At 49.4% G+C, this 27891-nt stretch overlaps 2 protein-coding genes and 1 pseudogene across 2 annotated transcripts; 1 reads left to right on the top strand and 2 right to left on the bottom strand.

The window, feature by feature from the left end:
- Positions 1-185: 185 nt before the first annotated feature.
- LOC133883469 (ethylene-responsive transcription factor TINY-like) lies at positions 186-1160 on the top strand. The gene has a single exon (XM_062322804.1). It carries the CDS (start codon positions 220-222, stop codon positions 1021-1023), a length of 804 nt encoding a protein of 267 aa, XP_062178788.1. The 5' UTR covers positions 186-219; the 3' UTR covers positions 1024-1160.
- Positions 1161-1917: 757 nt separating this feature from the next.
- On the bottom strand, positions 1918-4038 carry LOC133930101 (protein CPR-5-like; annotated as a pseudogene).
- A 4230-nt stretch (positions 4039-8268) lies between these two features.
- LOC133930100 (uncharacterized) lies at positions 8269-23829 on the bottom strand. Its single transcript, XM_062376801.1, has 7 exons — positions 23764-23829; positions 9548-10279; positions 9325-9397; positions 9185-9245; positions 9005-9104; positions 8891-8920; positions 8269-8809 (listed from the first exon to the last, which is right to left on the bottom strand). The coding sequence occupies exons 1-6, from the start codon at positions 23827-23829 to the stop codon at positions 8903-8905; spliced, it is 1050 nt and encodes a 349-aa protein (XP_062232785.1). The 3' UTR covers positions 8269-8809; positions 8891-8902.
- Between the last annotated feature and the right edge of the window lie 4062 nt (positions 23830-27891).

Genomic DNA, 27891 nt, shown 5'->3' with positions numbered 1-27891 from the left:
TCGTCTTCCGGGCACATTCACTCCATCAATAAGCTAGCAAGGGACACGGATGCATCATATGCAGACACTTCTAGAGAGAGGAACAGAGAGATCTAGAGAGAGGAACAGAGAGATCTAGAGAGAGGGGGGGGGGGGGGAGGGGGAGCGCCGCTGACGACGACGGCCGCGACAGGGACGTCCTTACAGTAGAAGAGCAGCGTTCGTTGAGGTGTCAGCGTCATGCGCGCTACCAACCACTACAAAATAACCCCATTTCCCCGCTTCCTCCACAGCATTTCCATTGCACCTTTGCGCTCGCTCTTGTCATTGGCAATGCTGGACTCCGATGTCACCAGCCCGGCGTCGCCGCGGGGAGGAGGAGAGAGGCGAGTCAGGGGCGGGAACAGTGACGGTGGCGCTGGTGGCGGGCGGCATCCGACCTACCACGGCGTGCGCATGCGGGCGTGGGGAAAGTGGGTGTCCGAGATACGTGAGCCGCGCAAGAAGTCGCGCATCTGGCTTGGCACCTTCCCAACGCCCGAGATGGCGGCGCGCGCCCACGACGCCGCCGCGCTCGTCGTCAAGGGCCCCGCGGCCGTGCTCAACTTCCCCGAGATGGCCGCGGCCCTGCCGCGCCCGGCCTCCGCCGCTCCACGCGACGTGCAAGCCGCGGCCTCGCGCGCCGCGGCAATGGACTACCCCGTGGGCGCGACCGCGGCGCCAGTGCCGGCTTCGCCATCGATGGCGCCAGATCCGCGCCAGCACGGCCAGATGTTCGATCACGACGAGGAGCTCGAGGAGATCGTGCAGCTGCCGTCGATCGACGAGGACGTCGCGGCAGATCACATGTTCGGGACGACGTCGTTCCACAACTGTGCCTTCGAGCCGTGGTACGAGCAGGCGTGGATGCACGCCGGCATTGCGGCGCACGTAGAAGAGATGGTCGTACCCGGGTTAGACATGGAACAGCTCTGGACGCAGCAGGACGGTTCCGTGCGCTCTTGTGGGATCTGTAATGACCAATCAATCTCTCCCCCTCTCTGATCGGTGATCACTGTCTCTTTCTTGACTGCTGCTTGTTAATAGCCAAGCAGCTAGCCAGTATTACTTCGACGTCTCAACCGTTCCTACCATCTTGTCTAATCTCCTTTTTTGGCGAGCCTGGCACTCTAACTTCTGAATTTTCTTATCTTTGTTTTGACTTTTCAAATTGTTATTTTCATATCTATTTTTCTACAACAAGAAACATAATAAATAAGTACATTAAAATTATCTACACGAAATTTTCTACAACTTTTTTATTCACCATAAAAATAATTCTAGCTTTTGCTATAGCTAATAATAGTCACAATGTAACCATATAGCTTCCCTAATAGTTCGCAAACAACGCGATTCAGAAATTCATATCCTGATCTATTCATCCAAATTCAGCGTTAAAAAATCTTATACATAAAAAATTGTCTATAACTCTCTAGTACATCAGATTCTAAAATTTATTTTCTAAAAAGCACTAAACTTCGATTAGCTATCGGCAGCCACCGCCCTCTTACTCAAGAGTAAATGTATCTTTTCTATAGATCAAATAAACAGCAGTGACGAGAAGAAATAAAAATTAGAAGCGGTGGCAAATAAGAAAGTTTATTTCTAGATGAAAAATAGAGAATTAACCTATTTTCCGAGGGCAAATAAGAAATTTTCTTCAAAAATAATGGGCAAATTGAGCTAGCTAATAATTAAGTAAATACAGTGGCTGATTGGCATGGACATGTATCTGGCTGCAGGTACATGTCGTCGAAAGCAGCTATTGTGCATTCGATGCGATGCGAACGATTCAACGTCAGATTAAGTGAGACGATCTCCTAATGTATAATATTCCTACGTTGCAATAGATGTTAAAGTAATACTGAATTCACAGAGCAATAGTACTATTCAAAGCTAGGACAATGCCCTAGAATGCTACTCGTCTGCAGCAACTCCATCTGTTATATACAATTTTGCGCTCAAACATGAAGCACAGAGCTGGGGACAACGATGGTATCATGGTAAAGATTTTAAATATTGGTCTACATAACTTCATACAAAGGGAAATACATACATCAAGAGCTTCAGAAAAACACGCAATTATGCATATTCTTGGGCTTGCCAAACTCGCAATACATGAACACGTTGAACTCGCAATTAGTAAGTAGCAATACATGACCTTAAAGTTTGAAGAGTATGCGGTCAATACAAGACAAACTGAATCTCTTAATATTTACAATGTACAAACAAATTACCAAACAACAAAGGCAAGGAACGATTTCAAAATAAACAACAGAGCTTACAACTGGCAGCTAACATAGATGGTGAACTTCTATGCAATATCACAACGATCAAAAGCCTAAATCAACAGAAGTTTTGACTTCAATGAGAGGATGATACCCCATTATATTAGCAAAACGATGGAAGCAAGTTGAGTTGGATAAATATGCTCATTGCTGCTGCAGAACTTCAATCAATTTTCCTTACTGAACTTCTGAATCTATTCTCAAAGAGAATAATTTTATTTCTCCAAAAAAGATTTACTTTCACAGCTGACAAAGATGGATTTAGTTCTTCAGCAAAATGATCAATCCAGTCAGGAAGAGAAGCGAATGACAGGAAGCCAGTCAAGGCTGGGGTAAAATGTCTACCGAACAAACCCAATATGGGAACCAGACAACCTCCTTGCTATGAGATACCGATATAGGACCATGAAGAAACAAAGTACCACCCAGCATATGAGCCAGATGTTCCCATCGCCACCTAGAGTGTTGGCACAGAACCTACCGGCAAAGCCCCAAATAACTCCCAACAAAATGACGTTGAAAGTTACAGGCATATTTGACCCAGTCATTGCAGAATGTTGGAATGCTAACCAAGCAATTGCCAGAATCATTACTATGCCAAAGCACATACATGTTGCTGCTATTAAGTGACATCTTATGAACAAGAACCCAGAATTTAAGTTTGACACTGAATTTGGCGTCTGCCATGATTTAGATCCCTGCATGAGGGGAACAAAAGAGAAAGAGAACCTTTTCTGATTACTACACAGATTTGTTAAGAGTATATAATTCATTGATCATTGATAAAAAAAAAAGATGATGAGGGTACCCACGAAGTGACAGAGCATGCTGTTGTAACATCAGTTATCCTTTGGCGGCCTCCAGCAGCAGCAGGTCCTCCCAGCCGTGCTTCCCCTCGCCTAGCTGCTCAAACTCGGTGCAGGTCACACTAGTGTGCCACGGCACCGCGCACAGTACAGAAAGGAAAAGCCACAAATAGCAAGATAATTGATTCAGTCACAGTGCTACAGATGCATGAGGTAATGCATCATGCTCTACTCTATAAACTATTCCCCATGGATCAGTTGTAATCTAGCCTCATTACGTAAAACCGGCATCTCGTCAATTGCAATGATAATGAACAGAATAATTTACAAAGGTCAAATAAATAGTGTTATCCTTACAAACCAACATGCATTTACTTTGGATGTTACAAATTCACAGAGTTAGACATTATGCACTACATATATTGGAGATGGACCAGAATACAAACAAAACGAAGATCTTCATCAGGCACATACTTATCATGGCGTCACCATATCGTCGTTATGGCGGTGTGGCGGGATTTTTGGCCTTGCCACGGCGACGCCACGTCGCTGGCATCTATGGCGTCCGCCACATCTGAGTGGCGTCGGTATGGCGTCGCTATGGCGTGATTTGGCGTCCTAAAACATGTGGCGGGCGCCATAAGTTTCTATGGAGGGGATTAGAAGAGTCCAGAACTCCAACTTACCTGCACATCGTGCTCCACCTCCGCTGCGGCGCCGCTCCATCTCCGCTTGATTTCCGACGGCGCATCCACCTCCGCCGCCTCTGCTCCAGCCGGCGGCCGCCTCCACCCTCTGCTCCGGCCGTCGGAAGCCCTAGCCCTTTGCTCGGAAGTCCTCTGCTCAGGCCGCCTGCCCGCCTCCACCCTCTGCTCCGGCCGCCTCCAACCTCTGCTCCGGTCGCCTGCACCCTCTGCTCTGGCCATCCGCACCCCTCTGTTGAACTGCTCAGACGCCCTCCGCCTGGACAGCCATCCCGCCCCCTCTGCATTTGCTCGGACTCCTCACAGCTGCTCCTCCCTGGTAAGGTCCCTCTGCACCCCTCTCTGCTCGCGTGAATGCAGCAAAACAGCAGCTAATGTCGCCCCTCTGGTCTGCAGTCAGCAGTGCTATGAGCTCAGGGCTCACGGTCACGGCTCAAGGCCTCAGGCAGACAGGCACTAATGTTTCTTGCGCTGAACTACTGAAGTGCAAAGGAAAAAATAGAAAACTAATATTTTGTATAGTCAAGACTACAATTACATTCAAATACCAATGTAATTAGGAAAAAACAATCAAGATTCAAAAGTTAAATACCAATGTAATTAGGAAAAAACAATCAAACTAAGTTGTTGTCACTTTTTTTCAGAACATGGCTACTCAAGGGACTAGAAGTGCAGAGGCCTCGGACGCCGCATCAAATTATGATCCAAAGACTAATCCAAAGCGCAAGCCGAGAAGGTCAAATGATCCTGGATGGAAATATGCATTTTGGCCGACTATTGATAATAGAGATCTCTTGCAGTGTTGCTTGTGTGATAAAACTGTAACTGGAGGAATTACAAGGCTCAAGGAGCATCTTGTGGTTATGGAGATATTTTGAAGTGTGGCAAAACCACACCAGCTATTGCTCAGAAGATGCAAGCTGCTTTGAAGGGCAAGAAGAGACCACTTCTGCTTGATGATGATGGAGAGCTTCAAGGAGAAGATGATGTGCTTGATGTGACAAAGGAGTCCCAAGATGCTTCTAGAAGCATTGTGCATCATAGTTCAGAGACAGTTGCCAAAAGGAAACAATCTAGCTTTTTGAAGTTCAGAGCACCAAAAGAGCCTAACACCAAGTCAGTCGGTTCAATACTTAGGAGAACTCCAAAAGAGGTTGTGGAAGAAAGACATTCGAAGGGTCCTTCTCAGATTAGTATCCAAGCTAGCATGAGGACAAAAGAAGAAAGAGATGCTGTCAACTTGGAGTGGGCCAGGTTCTTTTATGAGCGTGGCATACCATTCAATGCCGCAAATTCTAAGCAATTTGAGATTGCTATAGAGGCCACTGCACAATATGATTCTGGGTACAAGCATCCTACCTACCATGAGCTTAGGGAGCCATTACTCGAGAAGGTTGTTAAGGAAACAAATGATTTGAGGAAGAGGCATGAAGATGCATGGAAGCAATATGGTTGTACATTAATGTCAGATGGATGGACGGATAGGAGAGGGCACCATTTGATCAACTTCCTAGTCAATAGTCTGGAGAGGACTTTTTTCTTAGAGTCGATTGATGCATCAAGTGAAGTTCATGATCAAGTGATGCTAGCTGATTTGTTAGAGAAGTGAATAAGCGACATTGGTGTTGATAAAGTTGTGCAAGTTGTCACTGACAATGGGGCTAACTATAAGGCAGCGGGCAAGTTTCTCATGAAGAGGTTTCCTACGCTTTATTGGATACCTTGTGCTGCACATTGCTTGAATCTTATGTTGGAAGATGTTGGAAAGTTGAAGGCATTCAAGAAGCCTATCTCACGTGCCCGTCATGTCACTACTTTCATCTATAGGCATGGAAGACTTCTTAGTGCAATGAGGGAGAAGACAGGTGGTAGGGATCTTGTGAGACCAGCAGCAACTCGGTTTGCTACCACATTTCTCACCTTACAAAGTTTGCACAAGCATAGAGATGCACTAAGATATTTGTTTACCTCTAATGATTGGACGAGTTGCAAACTAGCAAAGACAGAGACCGGGAAAAAAGTGTATGATATTGTGCTTTCTAGAGAGTTTTGGAACTCTGTTGAGGATTGCCTTAGAGCTTCTCTACCACTTATCATTGTGTTGAGGGTGGTTGATGGTGATGAGAGGCCTGCCATGCCAGAGGTTGCTTCTCTCATGAATCATACAAAAGAGAGGATAAATGTTGTCTTCTGTACTGAAAACAAGAAAAGCTTGCTCAATAATATCTTACAAATTATTGAGGGTCATTGGGATAGGCAAATAGACACCCCACTCTATGGTGCTGCCCTCTTTTTGAACTCAGGAAAATTCTATGCCATCCAAAAAGAGAATGATGAATATGTTGGGCACCTAAGGGGTTATTTCAATGATGTGCTTGCACGAATAGTGGAAGATGAGACCCTTCGAAACAAAATTGAAGAACAATCCATGCTCTACGAAGATCAACGTGGAAGCATCTTCAAGAATTGCATGGTCCTCCAAACTATCAAGTCAAAGAACCCTTGTAAGTGATTTGAAATTTTAATTACAGCATGTTATTTACAGCTTAACACGTAATATATGCATATTTATTGTCAATTTAGTTGATTGGTGGCGTGCGTATGGTGGTCGATCTATTGACTTACAAAGATTTGCTAAGCGTATTGTTAGTCTTTGTGCTTCATCATCTGGTTGTGAGCGTAATTGGAGCAGTTTTGAATTTGTAAGTGAAGTACTCAAGTTTCACATTTCAATTAGCAAAATTAATAATACATTTTTGTTAACTTTGCTTGCTTTTATGGTTGCTTGTAGATTCATACAAAGAAGAGAAACCGGCTAGAGCATAAAAGATTGAATGATTTGGTTTATGTTGCCTACAATCGGAAAATGACTAGTATGTTCCAAAAACGCCGTGAGGAAGCGGGTAAAAGCTATGTTCCTTTGGTTATGGAAGACTTTGATTGGGAAAATGAATGGGTTGACCCAACGGCCCAACCTCAATGTTCTAGTGCTTTGGACAGCATATGAGACCAAGTTGATGAAGCAATTGGTGCATCACATGAGCTTCGAGGTCGTAACCTTCCTAAGACCTACGCTCGTCGTGCAAGACATATATCAAGAGTGGTTGAAGATGATGAGGAGGAGGGAGAGGAAGAAGACATCATTGTAGATGATATTGATGTTGATGATTTTAGTGACAAACCAATGGATGCTACTGAAGATGATGCGGAGAACATGGATGCTTCAAACGATTTCGATGAGTTTGCATTGGATGACTTTTGAGAGATGAGAGATTTGAAACTTTGAATGATGATTGATGAGAGAGTGCTATGTCTTTTGTGCTATATTTACATTGCTATTTATCTTTTGTGCTACATTTACATTGCTATTTATCTTTTGTGCTACATTTACATTGCTATTTATCTTTTGTGCTAATATCCTATACTATAATATTTGTATTCACCACGTGTATGGCGTCGCCACACCACGCGTCATGTCGCTGTAAAGTTGTGAAGGTGGTGGGTCGTCACGCCACGCCACGTCGTAACAACTATGATCAGGCATAAATGCAGTTATGGCTAACGGGGTCGGCTGCAACTCAAAAAGATCAGCTATCACACTACATAATAACCAGAATGTTGTTGTGTTGGCTCATTGTGCATAACTCACATTGATCACAAGTCACAATATAGCTTTAAATTTTCATACACTGTAATTAATAAACACAAATATCATTGTAAATTTCCATACACTGTAATTAACAAATACGCCTAGGCACAGTCGCAGCAATGCAGTGAAAAACACCACATAGATCATACAGAGGGGCACAGTTGGATGTGAATCTTGGAATGTTTCTGATCAGGACAGTAAAATAAAGGTGGATTTGATTCTGCATGATAGTGGCATCTGCAGCCACAACTTACAATGCACTTTAATCAATACATCAGGTTGAATCCTATTTAAATGTGTCATGTTTGCATAGTACTTATTTGAGAGAGAAATGTTGAGTACATATTTGAGAGAAAAACAATACTCAATGAATATTCAGAAATCAGAAAGCAGTGCTCCAAAAGCCTAGCTAATCATCATTGCTTTATATAGTAGAGATAAACTGGCAATGACAATACGCCACCATGTAAACAATAAAAGGCTAAACCTCAGGAAAAATTGTTGTTAGATGGTTCTCCCAATCATTTAGAGTTGGCAACTCCCCAAGAGCCTGCGGGAGCTTTCCTTTCATAAAATCCGGAAAATAAATATAAACTAAATAAGATTCCATGAATTAATAACCAAGTGTTATGTACTGTAGATGGAAGCTTCATAAAAAGATTCAAAACTTTTCCAACACAGAACTACAGAAGTAACAGGACATAATTCATCAAAGACGGAAACAGACCCAAAATGACATTCCGATACAGTCAAAATACATTGGGACATCTAATGCATAATCCACATATCGGTCAAATCTGCAGCCAAAAAAGATTATAATAAGGACCGTTTTATATAGGAAATATCTTTGACCAAAATGAAGCCATCAATCAAATCACTGGCACTCAAGTGGGGGAGAGGAGGAGCTTCACAAGAATGCTAACCCAAATGAGTCATTGAAGTGGTTTGATGCAATTTGTGCATATTGCACTAAAAGGTGCCTGTGCATTAGATGTCCTAAGGGGACAAGTAGGCCTTTCAGGAAAACTTTAGAAACAACAGGACCATTTTTGCTAAATGATGAACTGATGATTGTAGATCAAGCAGTATGGATATTTATTTGTCCATTTTTCGAACCCGAGGAATTGCTGCAACATATCTGATTCACTTTGGTATCTTGAGTTCAAATTTGTGTCAAATGTTTAAGATTTAATCCGAAAAAAAATTGTTAAAGAACAAGGAATTGAAAGAAACAAGATAGAAAACCTCCGACTTACTTTTGCTTGTCTGTCAATTCTCATACTCTCGCTTCGAATGCAAAGCTAAAGATTGCTGGTCAGAAGTTGCAGCAATGTCCCTCAGTTCCTGAATAGAAACGACAAATGAATGAAAATTTGAATAAAATGAGGAAATAAACCTGATCGTTGGCATCTGCAAAGAGCTTACCAAAGCTTTTTCTCATGTATCTTCTGACAACTGCAAGAATATTAACAACACTCAGTAGACAATACAATAGAAACAGGTGTTCACAGTAAAAGAATGGAATAGATTGAAACAAACCTTTTTCTTAGGGCATGCAACAAGATGAGCATTGGCATCTGCTGAGCACTGGCACTCAAGCATCCCTGAGCGGTTGTTTTCAGTATCTGTCCAGAAATGGCTGCAGATGAGGGCAATGGTGTTAGCAGCAGCAGATAAGAAACAGCTTATGTGAGTTCTGAAGGGGTATGAAGCAAATACCTTCTTAAGCTGAGAAACCCATTTGGCTTTCCTTCTTTAAAGGGAGAATTAGCAAATATTACTGTTGCAATCTATTAAATGAATGAGCCAGGATTATGTGAGAACAGCACAAAAATGATATGGGAAGATAATACAAATACCCATAGGCTGCAATGCAAGGCCAGCACGAAATTTTCTTATCATATCCTGCTCTGAACTGAAGTCAAGATTAACCTGCATGCAGAAGAGTGAACTCTATATTAGTAAAGCTATTTATTGATGCACTTGTTAAATTCGCAAATAACAAGACACTATGTTCTAAGCATCAAACATGTGATGCGTATTTACTTGCGGTGTTGATAAAGGAAAACAAGTGAGCACGACCTTGCAAGTGCTGCCTGATGAAGACGACCAGCAGCAGCAGGGAGAAGGGCAGTATCTGCTCCACCCACCTCGCCACCTGTTGTATGTCGTACCTCTGATATGACGACGAGGACTCCCTCCTGCCCTCCACGTCGCCTGCAGCCGGCGCCGGCTCGGCGGGGTGCGCCCTCGCCGCGTCCCCCTCCTCCTCCACGACCCTGTCCTCCCCATTTCGGACGACGTCCCCGCCTCGCCATGGCGCACAATCTGGATTGGAAGCTCGCCTCCCCCTGCCCTGGCCCCCGCCTGGTGTGGCCCGCCGCCGGGGTCAGGAGGGAGGATGCCGGAGTACTCAAGCAGCGCGGAGAGCGGCGCCTGGATGAAGCTGGAGGGGGAGAAGTGCATGCCGTACCTCCTCAACGAGGCGGGGCAGATGGAGGCTAGGGCGGCGCGTCCATCGGGTGGGGCGCGCAGGGGGAGGGGAGCTTCCAGAGGCGGCGGCGGCGGAGGGTGGGCGGCGCTGGGTCGGAGGGTGAGGGCGGCGGGGGCGACGTCGGGGGAGGGGGGGCGGAGGCACGCGGCGAGGCACAGGCGGAGGCGGTGATGGGGCCCATGCTTGTCGCTGTCATCGTCGTGGCGAGGAGGATGGGGGCGGGGGGGCGGCGCGGAGAAGCCGGGGTGGGGCTGCACGACGATCTGGAGAGGAGGATGGGGCCGGCGGAGAAGGAAATTAGGCCATGTTTGATTCGGATTCTAAAAGGTTGATTCTGATAAAAATTTAAAAACTGAAATAAACAGTTATATTATAAAAGTTGAATTGTGATCATAATTCAAAAACTAAAATAAACAGCTGGTTGAAAAAATTGAATTGTTACACTCCAACACATATTATAACAATCTACAATCTAACTTTTATAATCCAAATTTTACAATTCAGATTCTTATAATCTACAATTTATAAGCTGTTTTTCACAATCTACAGTTCAAACCAATAAGACCTTATTCGAGACTCGTGTTAACTCTTTTTTTTATATATCACATGTTTTTTTCTCACTCTCAGTTGTATATATGCTAACTGTTGGATCAGAGAAAGACAGTATAGATTAGGATCTTATAAAGATTTTTCGGTGATGAGTTCTATAAATTTCCTTTTGACGGCAGGGTTGAGTGGTTAGATGAGGTAATGAGCGGTGATTCTGAACAGTTTTTCTGGTTCGGATGGTTTTTCTTTTGTCTGTTTTTTCATTTTTATTAGTGAGTGGAAAAGGGAGGTGGTGCGGTAATAGACTCCGGTTTTATATAGCTGAGATATGATTATTAAAAGATAATTTAAAAAATATAGGACCGTTTTAATGCTACACAACGATTGTGTAAGCTGGTCACGTATTACTTATTGAGTTGGCATTTGCAAGTGACATGACTCGCCTACTCTTGACAGCTTCTGAAAGGTCATAAGTTGATATGATATTACTTGTCCAAAACTTAATTTCAGAATGAAACAGGCTAAAGGTGGTTAAATGGGCAGCACGGCCCATTTAAAATTGGGTCGTGCTGTATCCGGGGATTGACATAGTAGGCTCCATGGTTTTTGTTCCCATCGGCTCTTGAAAAATTGAAAACAAATAATAAAAACTCACGCTCACCATGAGTCGAACACACGACCTTCCACTTAAGAACCAAAAATGCTATCATTACACCTCATATCTTATATGGTATTAGATTTAAACAAATTATATAAGATCTTAAAAGATATAAAAATTTAAACGGGTCATGTCGTGCTGGCCCGACGTGTCGTGGCTCTAGCCTAGACATGGCCCAAGCTGTCGAGCAGTGTTGGCATAGCCCGATAGCCGCCGTGCAGTGCCATGCCTAGATCAGGCCGAAATGGTCATGCCTTGTACCGGTCTATTTGGGCCGGCCCACTTGACCACTTTTACCAGACAACTAGCTCGATTTTCAAATAATAATCTTACAGTTTGTCAAAAAAAAGATTATGAGATTATATATATTCCAAAAATTTCTTTCACAATATAAGTCTATTAAGGAAGAATAGCGTGTATTTATTGTTATGTTTTCACTTACTACCCCTTCTTTAATAATGTGAAAGAGATGGAGATAGAGGGTGGTTGAGTACTATTCAACAGGGGCATGTTTGGTCATGTAAACACCTATATTTTTTATTTTTATGAGAGTGGTTGAGTAGTACTTTAAAAAATATGGGGATTTAGGAGATTTTTTATTTTTATATTTTTAAATAAAAAATTACAAATATATACCTCTATTTTAAAATATTTTAACTCTAGACTCCTATCTCTTACTGGAAAGGCAACAAGTCACCTTCCAACCGATGACAGATTGTGGTATAAAGTAGCGTGGCCGGCCTCACATTGGTTATTGTGCTCATTTATTGTTTTCACCTATGTTTTTACAATAATATAGAGCAATTATTAGATGTAGTTTTTTTATATAGTTGTAACCGTTGGATCTAAGATTTTTAGGATAGTTGTAACTGTTGAAGCTAGTTTTTTAAGAATAGTTGTAATTATTTGACGTAAATTTTGTAGGAATAGTTGTAACTATTGAACCTAGGTTTTTTAAGATAGTTTTTTTTAGAGATGCTCGTAACTATTGGACTTAGGTTTTTTAAATAGCTGTAATTATTGGACTTAAGTTTTTTAGGTAGTTGTACTGTTGGCCAGTGCACTCGGGTCGACTAGTGTAACTTCGCCCCTGTATGTACAACTGCATATTTAGTGTATGACTAGTTAAATACCCGTTCATTGCATCGGGAACAGAAAATTTCCACAAGAGAATATAATTGATTGAGTATCACACGACGAGCTACAACAGAAGGCTATCTTACACCACACAACATATATGTTCTATAAAGCACAAATAATGCACTGTCACTCAGTCAAAGTATGCCATTTTGAGCTAAGCATTTTTATTACATATGTCTCCTTTGGTCACATGACAGAGCAAAACCTTATTCTGAGCTCTAGACCACATGCCAAGATATCGGAGAACAACCCACCATTGCCAGTCATATGCATCTAGTAGTGTATCTCTAACAGTCATGAAGAGTGTTACCAATATCACAAGCTAAATACCATCTAAGCGCATATCCAGCTAATTGACATACTTATATTATCCTTTATCAAGATGTGGATGGCCTAATGTGAGAGAAGTAAAGAAGAAATGATTTTGTGAAAAAAGTTGGCATCCGAGCAAAGAAAAAAGAGCATTTTAATTGTTAAAGAATCAGAAAATATAAGGTTTCGAAGACCACCAAACATGGCCAATGAAAAACGCAAGTGAAGCTGTTCAATTCTACTCATCGACATACATCCTAATGCCTATTTCCAAGCATGTATCTTAGTCATGAAGATGGCAGACACGAATATGAAAGGACGGGAATTATCAGGAATCTCGTAGCCATGCACATATGCAAGAGATATTAATACCATAACCAATTGAGCAGCTACGCTAAAGGCTCATTTGGTACAACAATAGTAAAAGTGTAAAATTTATATCATTATATGAATTATTCAACTTTACGTACTTCAGAAATCAACTACAGATCGCTAATATATGTTTATTCTACAAGTTCTTCTTGCTTCACCATATACTCCATATCATATATCTCTCCTCTTGAGCTCTAAGACGACCATCATGTCACACCTGAGAGGATTCCCCTAGCAATAACAAATATTTGTAAGGAGGTTCATTTCATTTCTCCAATCATAGATCTTGGCTCTTGCCTAAGATTTTGAACATGAAACATCGATTTAATAGGGCATGTTGTGTCTACCTCTTTCTCCATGATTAAGACAACAGAACAATGGACAAAAGAAAACTCCCTTCATGTTCCAGACAGTTGCAATTAGCAGAATGAAAGGGGGCTTGACAAAAGCTATTTTAAGATAAACAACTAACCCAAACAGAGCAATTCTTTTATCTCGGAATAAAATATTAAAATAAAAGCATGAGACCACTTCAAATATATAAATAATAATTTTTACTCGTCTCAACATATGCTAATCTAGTTGGGTGACATGATAATAACCTTCCCGGTTGAGATTGCATCGAGGCAAATATTGCCTACAAGCTAAGAATTTACCTGAAAAGTAGTTTCCATACAAAATGGCATGAGTGATAGATTGACAGTGGAACACCTTATTTCATTCCAAGTACCTTCAAGGTCAACCTATCATGAAAATTTGCAAGTAGCCTATTTTTTTACCTTGCACATTGTATCAAAATTGATAGTTGTTTCTACAAAACTGGATCTTGAGATCACCATTTCAGTGAAACAATCACAACAACAACCTTTTTAATGGGGTCATTGGCTTATTAGATGTCTAGAGCATTTAAAATTACAGTTTAGACTAATACATGGTTGTACTTTAGTCTTATAGTTATTCTGGACACGGGACTCTGCAAGATGTGCAACATCTGAACTGGAGGTCACTCCTGGAGACCTAGTAAAAACAATGTTCAAAGAATCAAATGGTTACTCTTACTAAGAGAAAATATCTAGTAAATATTACTATAATTTAACGTGTACTACGTTGTGGCAACATGCTACAAATAACAGAACTCAAAATGGTTTGAACATTATTCATTGATGGCCAGCAACTGCATGCTCAAATATGCTTTGTTTCTTGGAAATGAACAACCACTACTTGTGGTATGAGCAAATTGAATAACAAAAGTTTCTAAGACAAATTTTTAGTAGCCTTTGATGAGCAATTTAATTGACCTTATTAATTAGTACCTCCAATGATGACCGGACCATTCAAATTTGGGTTGTGGCATGTTGTCATTGCAGTGATCACTTGCTTAGTCATACGGGTCAGATCTATACTCCTACCGAGCAAGTCGAACCCACCTTCAAAAGTTATGTGTCATTATTAAGAATAACATAAACTTGTAAAGCACCAAGTGAAAAAAAAATACCAACCTTGGTTACAGATCAAGAACATCATCTGTGATCTAAAATGCATTGTTTGCAAATAGTTCCTCGGTGACACCTATACAGAAGCACAGATTGCTATCATAAACATTAGAAACTATTCATTTCTTTCATAGGCCAAATCATGTCGAAAGTGTTCTATCTAGATGTTCACATCTATCGATGAAAGAAAGACCCAACCTCCCATGAAAATAGCATACTATTAGTTAGGTGAATGACTCAATCGTATCAAAGAAATTGGTTAGATAATTACCAACTAATCCGTACAACACCCGCGACATTTTCAATTTACCAGAGTGCTAGTCCATGATATTTCCATGCAAGTACTTGCAATGAAAATGCACTTTCTTTTGGGCAATTAGTTTAATGCAGGAAAGTAATACAAAAAGTAATAAGATAATATGGTTCTGGGTATCCTGAAATAATTACAATACTGATATTCATATATTCAAATGTAGGTGCCCATCAATTTACAAGCTTGCTAAAATAATGTAGAAACACTCACAACAGTAAAATAATTGTTTGGCGCATACCACTACTACAAAAGCCTAGAAATTAGTATTCTCTTATGGAAAATCTAGTGGGAACTATTGATAACGATTTTACAAACAAAATTGCATACAAGTTTTTGCAACCATATTCACGTACCGATATTGCATACAATAGTGGACGAGAACAATATTCTCTGAATCAATAGGCTTCAAACCATAAAAACACATATATCGGATGACCACTCAATATTGTGAGAGAGGAGGAGAATAGGTACAACCATGCTCTCCACGGGTAATATATCGATTGAGTGATACAAGAGAACTAACCATACCAAAAATGTGTGACTTTGCTTTAGGCAGTGAATTTTCCTGGTTCCAGGCTGGTGCATAACACTGTAGAAGTTTCAGAGGAAAAAATGCATGATAGAGGTAGAGGCAACTACAATCCAATGCATTTGGGAACTGAGAATACTCTTTATAATCTAGTGATATTGCGTTCATGTGTTGCAAGTGATGATCAATTCTACAGTGAAAAACATGTGAGAAACAAGAGAGGAATGAGACTACTTACAATAAAAACACTTGTAACATTCAGTAGCCACATGCTACTGTGCCCAGGCAAAAATGCTGAGACAACCTACATATTCACCAAGAAACATATGAAGCACGCTTTACCTTACAAAACCAATATAGTTAATCCAAATTACTGCGATTCATACACATGGGACGATTAATTGGTTAGGTAATAAAAGGCAAAGTACTAATTCATTGCAAAATAATATGCAATGAACTTGGGCTAACAAGAATAAAATTCAAATGCAAAGGGCGATAAAATAAAAAAATTGAAATTTGCTGGTAACCTAATACAAGCATCGCTCGCACGGTTGAAATTCAAAAATTGACCAAATCAAATAGTGCTCATCTTGGTGAGGCAATCGAGTCTCCATGTCCACAAAATTGAAGGCCATGGTAATGCAGCTAAAACCTGAAAGTATATAGGCACAAACAAAAGGCTCAAGACACCTTTGGCCTCCATCCTCGTTCGTAGCTCCTCAGACGTCAGTATCACTCGGCACACCACCATGTCGCACAAGGAGCTAGGCCTGCTCCAACCATGACATCTGCTGGCATGAGACCGAGCAACCAGCATCATCGCTAGGCATGTGCTGACAACATCAAGAAATAAATCAAGAAGGCAAGTATAATATTTAAAGTCAGTGTGGACAATATCAGAATTTTTACTAGAGTATAGTAAAGAAAAGTATTACGTCTAATAGATAACAAATAGTATTTATGCCGTAAAAAGGATCCTCTTTTAAGAAACTTCATCTACTCAAATATACCACATAATATATGAAGCAAACAGTTCTATACCCCTTACTGACCTACTCATAATTTAGTACCCCTTACTGACCTATTCATAACTTAGGACCCTAGACGACGGATTCAATGCTATGGGTCCAAAATGGCACCATTTTACCCTTAGCAAAGTTCCCTCCTACCCGTATTTTGCAATATACATACCGTCAGTTGGCACAATCCCAAATCCAAGGTTCACCTAGTTCAAATCAACCAATGCAGGTTTGCCTATTAAGCAAATAAGAATCATGACATCAGAAGACCATAACAACATTATGAACAATTTACCATGAGCAAATCTCCCTGACAGACACATAGCAATGAGACATGTAGTTTATAGTGCAAATCACATACCACATCTTCTCATAGCCCAACCTTTAGTGGGAGCGACGAGATCTAATAAAGTTGATTCTGAATCTGCATCACAGAAAAGCACTACAAATCTCTGAAGAAATTTGGAGATAGATAGATATATAGATAGATAGAGAGAGAGAGAGATCATGTACCCAACAGTCATCGAAGAACTGGAGGTTGTAGTGGTCGTGGATAGGCTGAAGGCGATGACAACTACGGCGTCGGTGCGAGCAACCTCGCACAGGGTGGTTGTGGAGAGGACGGTAGGGAATGGGTATTTGTCGGTGAATCAGGAACCGGAGGTCCCCGAACCCCGAGACCATGCCAGTAATCTGCCACGTGGCGCCATCCCGTGGAGTCTCATCCGCAAGGTAAGAAAGATTAAGTCCCGGGAGAGGGCGCTTGGGGCCACAGTCAGTGGTCCCCGAATACCCAAGTTCCCCGATGATCTGCGAAGTCTAAGTGCCGGGAAGAAAGTGCTCGGGGAGGTATACGGTGACCCCCGAGCACCCGAGTCCCCCGACGATCAAGAAAGCTAAGTACCGGGAGAAGTGTGCCCGGGGCCGCGAGCGGTGGCCCCCTGGGCACCCAAGTACCCCGAGGACCCATTGAAGGAAGTTCCGGGAGAGAGTGCTCGGGGCTGCGAGCAGCGGCCCCCGAGCACTCGGTCCCTTGAAGGTCCGCACAAGTGTGCCCGGGAGAGAGTGCTCGGGGAGGTGAACAGTACCCCCGAGCACTTGGTTCCCCGAGGATCAAGAAAGGGCATTATCGGGAGAGAGTGCTCGGGGACGTGAACAGTGATCCCCCAGGCACTCGGTTCCCCAACGACTCAGAGAGCCCCCTGACAGTGGCCCCCGCAGGGGCCCACTGATGAGGTGTCAGCCAGTCAAAGGTCCAAGGCCACATTTAAAGAGCGCGTGTGGCCTGCCACCCCCAACTGCTCCCGCCACGCTCGGTGTCAGTTCCTGCCACATTCTGGCAGAAAGGCGTGGGGTCATTAAATGCACGGGTCCCATCCCGTGCCATCTGTCCCGTCTCGGGATAACGTCGTAAGGGCCGAGGCGTTCCGTCTGCCGCGCTGCTGTGGCAGGAGAACAAGACAGGGCAGGCACGCCGGGCCGCTCTGCGGCTGCCCGGTGGGCCCTCTCCACGGCGTCCGTTGCCAGTGCATTTATGGTGACGGATGACCGGGCGTGGGGCACATTTTCCACCCCCGGTCACTTCGCACAGAGGCTATGATGACGCCCTTTCCATTTATGGTGCCTTGGAACTCATGCCCTTTCGTTCGGGGCACGCTGCTACCGGTGGGTATTTAAAGCAGCCGACAGCACGGACAAAGACAAGTTTTTGAAACTTTGAAATCTCTGAGCAAGCTAGACAAGTGAAGAAAGGTTGGAAAATCCCAGAGGAAGTAAGTAGCGAAGAGAAGAGAAGAGAAGATCGAGAGCACCCAAAGCCAACAGATACATGCAGACTGAAGAACAAAGAGCTTGAGGCTCCACGATAGACAAACATTCTTGTAACCAGCAACATCCTTGAGGGACATTCTCAGGGCATTTATAGTATCCATATAGGAGTAGGGTATTACGCCTCCGTGCGGCCCGAACCTGTCTAAACACCAGCGCATTTACTTCGTTCCGCACTAGATCGTTTCACCCCGCCGGCCATCGCATTTATACCCATTTATTTCTCCGACGAACATATTCAGGATCATCCCCCCGGCCGAATCTCTAAAAAGGGGTCTCTCAGGATCCCTGCGACAGGAGTTAACCCTCCGACAGCTGGCGCGCCAGGTAGGGGGGAAGCATCCCTGAATTTGTTTGTTTGTTTTCTTCTGCAGAAAAAATGGCCGGTGGTCATCGTCTCCAGCGCTCTGGCTCCAGCTCCAGTGAGGGAATGGAGCCCCTCGCTCCGGAGGCCCCAGTCGCTGCTGCGTCCCAGCAGCAGCCACGATCTGCACGCACGGCGTTCCCCTCTCAAGGGGACCAGGGCGCTGGGCCCAGCAGGGCCGCCGCCGCCATTGCCGGTGCACCATCCAACCCCCAGCAGGTGGCCGAAACTCCTGTCGCCAGGTCCGCGTCTGGTCAACGCCGGGCGCCGCTCCGGTGTAGGCTCGCCTTCGGCGAGGCCAGTCCTGGGAGCGCGCTACTTGCGGTGCACGCTTTCCTCAGGCACCCTCCAGTCCAGGCGGCGGGGGAAACCCCGGAGGGCCGCTGGCTCCAGGAAGTAGCCGCCCTAGTCGGCACAACCCACCGCCAAGTGCTGGCCGAAAGTTCCCACGCCACCTCCCAGCGCGGCGCCGCTAGGACCGGCCCATCATCAGGTGGCAGTCGCGCTGGCCGGGGGGCCTCCAGGCGGAGCGCTGCCCCCCTGGCCACTTCCGGAGCCCAGGACCTCCGCTTACACCTCAACGAGCAGAGGGGCATCGAAGACGTGCGCGTCACTCTCGAGCGCCAGCGGGAGACCCAGCAAGAGGCTGAAGCCGAGGACCAGGCCTCCTCTTTGCCGGCCCATGATCGCCAGGGCTCCCCAACTCGCCGGCGTTCACCGCCCAAGGGCGCTGCCCGCGCCGCAGGGTACGGCACCGGTTGCCATGCCTTCACCAGTGAGCTCCGCGGGGTCAAATGGCCCACCAAGTTTCGCCCCGAGCTGCCAGAGAAGTACGACGGGTCCATCGACCCCGTCGAGTTCCTCCAGATATACACCACCGCTGTCCAGGTGGCTGGTGGCAGCGAAAAGGTGATGACTAACTACTTTCATATTGCCTTGAGGGGCTCTGCCTGCTCTTGGCTTATGAACTTACCCCCAGGGTCTATCAGCTCCTGGGATGATCTTTGCCACCAGTTTGTGGATAATTTTCAGGGCACATTCACTCGCCCCGGCCTGGAGTGCAACCTCCACGCCGTCAAGCAGCAGGAGGGGGAGACGCTGCGGCGCTTTATTCAGCGCTTTAGCCAGGTCCGCAACACCATCCCGCAGATAACCCCCCACGCTGTCATTATCGCATTCCGGCAGGGCGTCTGCGACGAGCGGATGCTCCAGAAGCTAGGCATGCACGAGGTCGAAACCACCGCGGAACTTTTTGCGCTGGCCGACAAGTGCGCCAAGGCGGCGAAAGCTCGGGCGTGGCACGTTCCGCGCCCTGAGCACCCCGCCGCCAATCAACCAAGTCCTTCCCGCTCCTACAGGTGGGAAAAGAAAAAGAGAAGGAGGCACGAGGTTGTCCCCGTCGAGCTAGCCCAGGGCCCCGCTCGTGGGCCGGCCCAGGAGCCTGACCACCGGCAAGCACGCTGGGCGGCCGCCGACAGACGGCCTACGCCCGCGAGGGCTCTAGCCCGAGCCCCTCCTAGGGCTCCGGCTCCCGCAAGGGCTCCCGCTCCGGCAAGGGCCCCCGCTCCTGCGGGGCCCAAGCCGGGGAAGTGGTGCCCGATTCACAAGACCAGGTGGCATGACCTCACAGAGTGCCGCACGGTCAAGGGCCTCATCGAGCAATGCCAAAGGGACCGCGAGGAGCCCCGCCAGGGTGGCGACGATGAAGCCACCCCCAACAACCCAGAGCTCGGCTTCCAGGAGCCTGAGCACACCGTCGCCTTCATCGACGGAGGCGCGTACACGCCCTCCTCCCGCCGCAGCATCAAGACCATGCGGTGCGAGGTGTGCTCGGTGACCCCGAGCGAATAGGCCGTAAGGCCCCTGAAGTGGTCGGACACCCCGATCACATTCAGCTTGGCCGACCACCCCGCTAGTACTGCAGGCGTGGGGCGACTACCCCTGGTAGTGTCCCCCACCATCTGTAATGTGAAGGTCAGTAGAGTGCTGATCGATGGGAGCGCAGGCCTTAACCTCCACTCCAAAGAGGCTTTCGAGAAGCTGCAGGTGCCCTCCAGGCGCCTAAAGCCGTCGCTCCCGTTTTACGGGGTGACACCCGGGCACTCCCTGCCCCTCGGGCAGGTCGAGTTGCCCGTGACATTCGGGAGCCAGGACAACTTCCGGACGGAGAATGTCATCTTCGACGTCGTGGAGCTCCCCCTCCCCTACAACGCCATCCTCGGGCGCCCAACGCTCGCTCGGTTCATGGTGGTCATGCACTATGCGTACCTCACGGTTAAGATGCCGGGCCCAGCAGGCCCCATCTCCGTGTCCGCCGAGACCAGCAGCGCCGTCTCCTGCGCCGAGCAGTTATACTCGGCCTTGGTCTCAGCTCGAGCCGAGGTCGAAGGTCGTCCAGGGGGCCCGGGACCCTCTTCACCCAAACCCCGACTCGCTGTCGACGCCTCCCAGGTCGTCCGAATCGACGGTGACCTGGGCGGCAAATAGGAAAGCGCACTCGTCGCCTTCCTCCGGGCTAACGTCGATGTGTTTGCATGGCAGCAGTCCGATATGCCCGGGATCCCTAGGGAGGTGATCGAGCACCACCTAGCTGTGCACCCGGACGCACGCCCGGTGAAGCAAAAGGTCCGGCGGCAGGCGCCCGAGTGCCAGGAGTTCATCCTGGAGCAAGTGGGCAAGCTCGTTGACACCGGATTCATCTGAGAAGTCCTCCACCCCGAGTGGCTGGCGAACCCAATTATCGTCCCGAAGGCCAACGGCAAGCTCCGCATGTGCGTGGACTACACCGATCTAAACAAGGCTTACCCCAAAGATCCTTTTCCTTTGCCCCGTAAAGATCAGATTGTAGATGCAACCGCGGGATGTGATCTTTTGTGTTTTTTAGATGCAAACTCTGGTTATCACCAGATCCGCATGGCCATAGAGGATGAAGAAAAAACTGCTTTTACCACTTCGGTGGGGACTTATTGCTATGTATCGATGCCTATTGGTTTGCGCAACGCTGGGTCTTCTTTCCAGCGCGCTATCCGCATCACCCTTGATTCGCAGGTTGGCCGCAACGTCGAGGCCTACATCGACGATCTTGTGGTCAAATCCCGAGACCGCGCCACCCTGCTCAAAGATCTTGCCGAGACTTTCAACAGTCTCCGCACTACCCGCCTGAAGCTCAACCCCGAGAAGTGCGTCTTCGGGGTGTCTGCGGGCAAGCTCCTCGGTTTCTTGGTCTCCAACCGAGGGATCGAGGCCAATCCAGAGAAGATCCGGGCCATCGAGCAGATGCGACCCCCGGCTCGACTCAAAGAGGTTCAGCGTCTCGCCGGCTGCATGGCGGCCCTCGGGCGCTTCATCTCCAAACTTGGGGAGCGAGGACTCCCCCTTTTCAAGCTTCTGAAGAAGACCGGTCGTTTCGACTGGACGCCGGAGGCCGAGCAGGCCTTCCGCGATCTGAAGAAGTATCTCACCTCGCCACCCGTACTGGTGGCCCCATCTGAGGGCGAGCCACTACTGCTCTACGTCTCGGCCACTCCTCAGGTCGTGAGCATGGTACTGGTGGTAGAGCGCGATGAGTGCATGGGGTTAGGTGCTGGGACCCAGCTCCCGGCCGCCCCCAAGCACTCCCCTGTCCTCGCGGCTCCCCCCGAGCAGGGGGTTGAGCTCGAGCACTTGGCTCCCCCCGAGCAGGGGGTCGAGTCCGAGCATTTGGTTCCCCCCGAGCAGGGGGTCGAGTCCGAGCACTTGACTCCTCCCGACCAGGGAGTCGAGCCTGAGCACCCGGTCAGCCCCGACCACGTCGTCGAGCTTGGGGGCTGTAGCAGGCCCTCGGGTGGAGCCGCAGCCCGGGCCCACCGGGTATAGTGACCGGTGTACTTCGTCAGTGAAGTCCTCCGGGAGGCCAAGACAAGATACCCCCAGGCCCAGAAGCTGCTCTACGCCATGCTCATCGCTTCCCGCAAGCTGCGCCACTACTTCTAGGCGCACAAGGTCTCGGTGGTTACCACATACCCACTGGGGCCCATCCTCCGGAACCGAGAAGGCGCCGGGCGCGTCGTCAAGTGGGCGGCGGAGAAGCTAGAGAAGCGCTTCGACGGCCTGGAGCTGCGGTACATCCCTCGTCGCGACAATGCTCTGGTCGATGACCTTTCTCTCCTGGCCTCCTCCCGTGCGCGCGTCCCTGCCGGAGTCTTTGAAGAAATACTCACATGACCTTCCATCCTGCCTGCCGAACAGGACGAAGGGGAAACCTCGAGCTCAATTCAGGGGACCCCGGCAGCGCCCTCAGTGGGAAGCCCCAACAGGGTGCCGCCGTCCGGCTAGTGCGCTGCGCTTGCTGACAGTTCTCAAGATGCCTCGTGGATTGACGAGATCCGAGGGTACTTGAAGGAAAAGTTCCTCCCCGGGGATGATGCCTCTGCTGAAAGAGTTGCTCGGCAGTCCAAACGCTCTGCCATAGTAGATGGGGATCTCTACCGGCGTGGCGCAGGCGGCATCCTCCTAAAAAGCATCACCCAGGCAGAAGGCGGCGAGCTTCTCGCTGAGGTCCACGAGGGCGAGTGCGGTGGCCATGCATCGTTCTGCATGTTGGTCGGGAAGGCCTTTCGGTAAGGTTTCTACTGGCCTACAGCCCTCTAGGATGCTTCCGAGCTGGTTCGACGCTGCAGGGCGTGCCAGTTCCACGCAAAGCAGATTCACTAGCCAGCTCAGGCTCTTCAAACCATCCCCCTGTCATGGCCTTTCACGGTCTAGGGGCTGGACATTCTGGGTCCGTTCCCCCGAGCAATCGGGGGCTATGAGTACCTCTACGTCGCCATCGATAAGTTCACCAAATGGCCGAAGGCAGTTCCAGTTGTCAAGGTGACCAAGAACACGGTGCTCCAGTTAATCCGCGGTATCACCAGTCGCTTCGGTGTCCCGAACCGAATCATCACCGACAATGGCACTCAGTTCACAAGTGCTCTGTTTGGGAACTACTGCGAGGACCTCGGCATCAAGCTCTGTTTCGCCTTCGTCGCTCATCCTCAGAGCAATGGGCAGGTCAAGCGCGCCAATGCGGAGATACTGAAGGGGCTCAAAACCCGGACCTACAACGTGCTCGCAAAGCACGGGAAAGGGTGGATCGACGAGCTGCCTGCCGTGCTATGGGCCAATCGGACCACGCCAAGTCGCGCTACTGGGGAGACTCCTTTCTTCCTTGTGTACGGTGCTGAGGCGGTCCTCCCCTCCGAGCTCACTCTGAAGGCAAACAGGAACAGCAAAGGTGCGACGACGTCGACTATTTGGAAGAGCGCCGGTGGCATGCCGCTGTCCGAGCAGCCCGCTACCAGCAAAGCCTGCGACGTTACCATCAGCGTCACATCCGGGCCCGGTCTCTCGAGGTGGGGGATCTAGTTCTCCGACACGTCCAATCGCGCGAAGGGAGGAATAAACTGTCCCCTATGTGGGAAGGCCCCTTTACCGTGAACGGTGTCCCGCGAGAAGGCTCCTTCCGGTTGGCTGCAGAGGATGGGCAGCCGCTCCCCAACGCGTGGAACATCGAACACCTGCGCAAGTTCTTCCCGTAGATGGCCCTGTATGCAGGCTCAGGTCAACCAGGCCGGGGGCTTCCCCCCCGCCCAAGTTGACCAGGGGCTGCTACTAACTGGATAAGTCACCCAACCTTGTAAAAATTGTCAATACAATACATATATCCATGTGCCGTTCTTATGTCAAATTTTATTTTTTCTGGATTCCATATGTTTAATCTGTCTGTTGAGATGCTCTATTGTGCGAGAAAAGTTCGCTCTCTCATTTTCCCCGTTGATAAAAGAATCCCGATCGGTATGCGCACGGGCAGTTGCCGCTGACTTACGTCTGTCGTGGTAGGCTGTGGTGTTCGGTGTCGTGGCAGTCTCCCGGGCATCACCGAGTCCCTGGGGTTCTCGGGTAATCCTATCGCTCGAGCTGCTCGAGTAGTCCGGAGCCTAGGCCCCAGGGGCGGGCTATCGGTGCTCGGTCTGGACTGTCATACCCGGGCGCCACCGAACCATAGGATCTCTGGGTTATGCCTCTGCCTGTTTTGTCCGCCGGTCTGTGTATTCGAGAGGTCTCGGGTCAAAAATGAGAGCAGTCTACAATGAGTACCGCACTAACAGAGCGCACCAAGCAAAGAATTTTTCTATTTTTCTCAAGTCATAGATCAACAATCAAAAGCAAAAGCAGCTCGATCGCGAGGGCCTCAGTGTCCAGGTCGCTGCTCGGCCCTAGGGATCCTCGGGTGGTCCTACTGCTCAGGCATGAGTGGTCGGGATCGCCCGATCCTGGGCCCCCCTTGCGCCCCCAGTGCTCGGGCACCACGGCCATGGGAACCAAGTTCCCGGGCACCCCGAGCTCGGAGCGCATGCCTCTCCTGGATTGGTTGGCCGAAAAGCTGACAGCTGTCCGGTGAGTGGTTAAATTCACATGAATTTACATTCAGTAATATATTGTTCCCGAGTTGTCCTCGGGGCCCTCGTATTATAATCTGTTCGAAGAGATGGTCTCCTCGCGCACAAAACCCTGCCACATGTCCGCTTTTCCCGGAACAACAGAACGGACAGTAGAAAAGTGTACCGTACGTACGGTAATATCTGACCGAAGTCTTTCATGGTGGTCGTGGTGTTCAGTCCGCTTAAAAGGCCCCGGGCACTACCGAGCCTCTGGGGTTCTCGGGTTATCTCACTGCTCGGGCTGCTTGAGCGGTCGGGAGCCTAGACCCTGGGGGCGGGCTGTCGGTGCTCAGTCTGGTCCATCCTAGCCTGGGCACCACCAAACCGTGGGGACTCTTGGTCGCATTCCCGCCCACACGTGTCTCCAGTCTACCTGTTTGAGTGGTCACAGAGTGGGAAAGTGTTCACTGGTCATGGCGTGCCCCGTGCTGGATCGATCTATCTCCCGAGCAACGAAGTTCATGCCTTTGTCTTTTGACTTAGCCGTTGCGGACTCACGAGGGCTCGGGGGCTGAACGCGCAGAGAAGGCCTCACTGCTTGGGCGACAAGTGGTCGGGGCGACTTCATTCTCGGGGAGGGAAAGGTCGGGCTCGGTCCGACTGAGTACTCCTCGGGGCATCAAGTGAAAACAACAGAAACTTCATCAAGCACTCAGAAGAACACTGGAGTTGCGACCCCAAAGAAAGGCTTCCATTATATTCACAAAAAATGACAGCTATTCTGAGGGATCACTCCCATATTTACATCAAGTCAAAGAAAAAGAAAATTACAAAAGCCTAATCTAAGTCGGAGCCCTCGCTGCTGCTCCCCGGGTCCGGAGTCGGCGGTGCCTCTCGCGTGAAGCAGGCCGCCACCTCGGTGGCGGTGCCCTGAACTGCCTCCCAGGCGGCCTCCTCCTCGGCTTCGACCACCCCTTCCCGAGCTGGTTCCAGCGGAAAGTTCGGGTCCTGGCTTCGGTAGCAGGCCAGGACATGCTCGGCCACCGCTTGGGCCAAGCCTCGCCCTTCCCATTCAGTTAGCTCCTGGACGGCCTGGGGGAGTGCCTCGAGGCGCTGGCTGATTCTCTGGAAGCCAAGGGCGATGTGGCCGATGCCCGTCCCCTTTGCCTCCACATGGACTCGCCCGAGCCCGGCCACCCTCACGGACCTCTGCACCTGCCGAAGGATGTCTTCCATCATCAGCTTCACGTTGGCCTGTTCGGTCTTGGTGGTCTCGAGCTCCTCTGTCACACTCTGCAGCCGCTCCTCGAGGCTCTGTCAGCCGGCCGCGCCGGCCGAGGCGGCGCCGGGTGCCTGGGCTTCAGCCTGCTTCACCCGCTCTGCAAGGGCAGAGAGGGCTTGCTCGTGGGCGGTCAGCTCTGACTCCCACTTGGCGGCCCACTCCTCCCGAGCGGCTGAGGCCACCACCGCCTCGGCAGCCTCCGTGTCCCGGAGGATCAGCAGTTCCTCCCGCGCTTCCAGATCCGCCGCCGTGATGCCGATGTCGGTCTCACAGATCGCGACGTCCTCCTCCCTGCGCTGGAGCTCCTCCTCCCGACACTGGAGTTCGGCGCGGATCTGGTCAGCCTCGCCTTTCTAGCGGGCCAAGTCAGCCCGGGAGGCCTCCGCCGTCCTCTCGCGGGCCAGGACCGCCTCCTCCCGCGCCTGCGCTTGCCTCTCCCTGGCGAGCGCCTCGGCAGCTTACTGCTGTGATGCCTCGGCCAAGCGGACGGCTTCTTCCTGCTCCCGCACGGCCTTCGTGCGAATGCCCTCCAAGGCCTCCCTCTCCTCCTCCAGCACGCGCCGCTCCTTCTCGTTGGCGGTGCGCGCCACGGCGACGCAGGCCTCAAAAAGGCGCCTGCCCTTGGCAAGCTCCTCCCTCTCCACGGCAAGGGCGGCGCAGCTCGCCTCAAGCTGCGTCATCTCCCCCGCCACGGCCGCCTCCAGCCGCCTGATCACCTCCCGGGCGCTCCCTAGCACGACTGAGAGGGGGTCGGCAGGCCGGCTGGGCGACGGCCAGGCGCTGGGTCCCCGAAAACTGCCATGCAGGCACCGCCCATGACGAGGTCGTCCACCCCATGCTCGACGCGCTCGGGGCGGGCTCAGAAAGCGCCGATTGCTTGGGCGCGGCCGCCGCCACCCGCTCGGGGCTGGACGACGCCTGTGGCTCTGTCTCGGCCAGCACGCTCAGCGGCTCCGTCTCCACCAGTGCGCTCGGCTCGGGCGCACTCGGCTCGGGGGCTGGGGCTAGCCTCAGTGCCTCTGGCCGTCCTTGGTCTCCGGCGGTGCCCGTAGGCGGCCTGCAAAAGAAGAACGAGGTTAGTCTCCGAACTCACTCCGGGCAAGGCATGCTCAGGAAAAAGGGGGGGAAACTTACGCAGATTTGGGTCTTCGGTATTGCCACCTTGATTCCGGGATCCTGTACCCCGGGCCCGATGGCGTTGGTCCAGAGTCCTCCCTCCTCCTCTTCCGCGGGGGGCTCTGCGGGGCCGCCGTACGGTCTCCGGGCTCCAGACCAGGCCCAAGCAGATCAAGGTCTAGTTCCAGAACCGCAGATGCAGCCCCCGCCGACGGCCCCGCGCTTGATGACTGGCCGTCCCAGCCTCCCTCCTTCTCGCCAGGCGTAGGAATGAAAGTCCGGGGGCGCTTCCCTCTGTCCCCCGGTGCTGTCGCAGCCCCGCTGCTAGCGGCGCCTCCTCCTCCGGCCTGGCGGCTGTTGCCTGCAGCAGCCCCACCGCTGGCCTGCGGGACGCCGCCTGCGGCGCCCAGGCCACTGGTCTGCGCCGGATCACCTGCGGCCTCCTCGCCGGCCGCCTCGTCCACCCTGGGAATCTGGATAGTCCTGGGGTTCCGGCACCTTGGCCGGTCGACCAGCCCCTGGGCGTCGAACTCCGGCAGCTTCGCTTGCAGCGCCAC

This window comes from Phragmites australis, chromosome 10 (genome assembly GCF_958298935.1).
Source record: "Phragmites australis chromosome 10, lpPhrAust1.1, whole genome shotgun sequence".
Taxonomy (NCBI): domain Eukaryota; kingdom Viridiplantae; phylum Streptophyta; class Magnoliopsida; order Poales; family Poaceae; genus Phragmites; species Phragmites australis.
The sequence above is the reverse complement of the archived record's forward strand: the minus strand, read 5'-3'. Positions and strand labels throughout refer to the sequence as shown.

What these genes read in the sequence shown, in the direction of transcription:
- LOC133883469 (XM_062322804.1), top strand. Translation starts at nt 220, where the DNA reads ATGCGCGCTACCAACCACTACAAAATAACCCCATTTCCCCGCTTCCTC.
- LOC133930100 (XM_062376801.1), bottom strand. Translation starts at nt 23,829, where the DNA reads ATGCCACCGGCGCTCTTCCAAATAGTCGACGTCGTCGCACCTTTGCTG. An exon ending in TGTTCCTGTTTGCCTTCAGA is followed by an intron (nt 10,280 to 23,763) that starts GTGAGCTCGGAG and finishes TCAACCTTTTAG; the next exon opens with AATCCGAATCAAACATGGCC. An exon ending in CCTTGCATTGCAGCCTATGG is followed by an intron (nt 9,246 to 9,324) that starts GTATTTGTATTA and finishes AGATTGCAACAG; the next exon opens with TAATATTTGCTAATTCTCCC.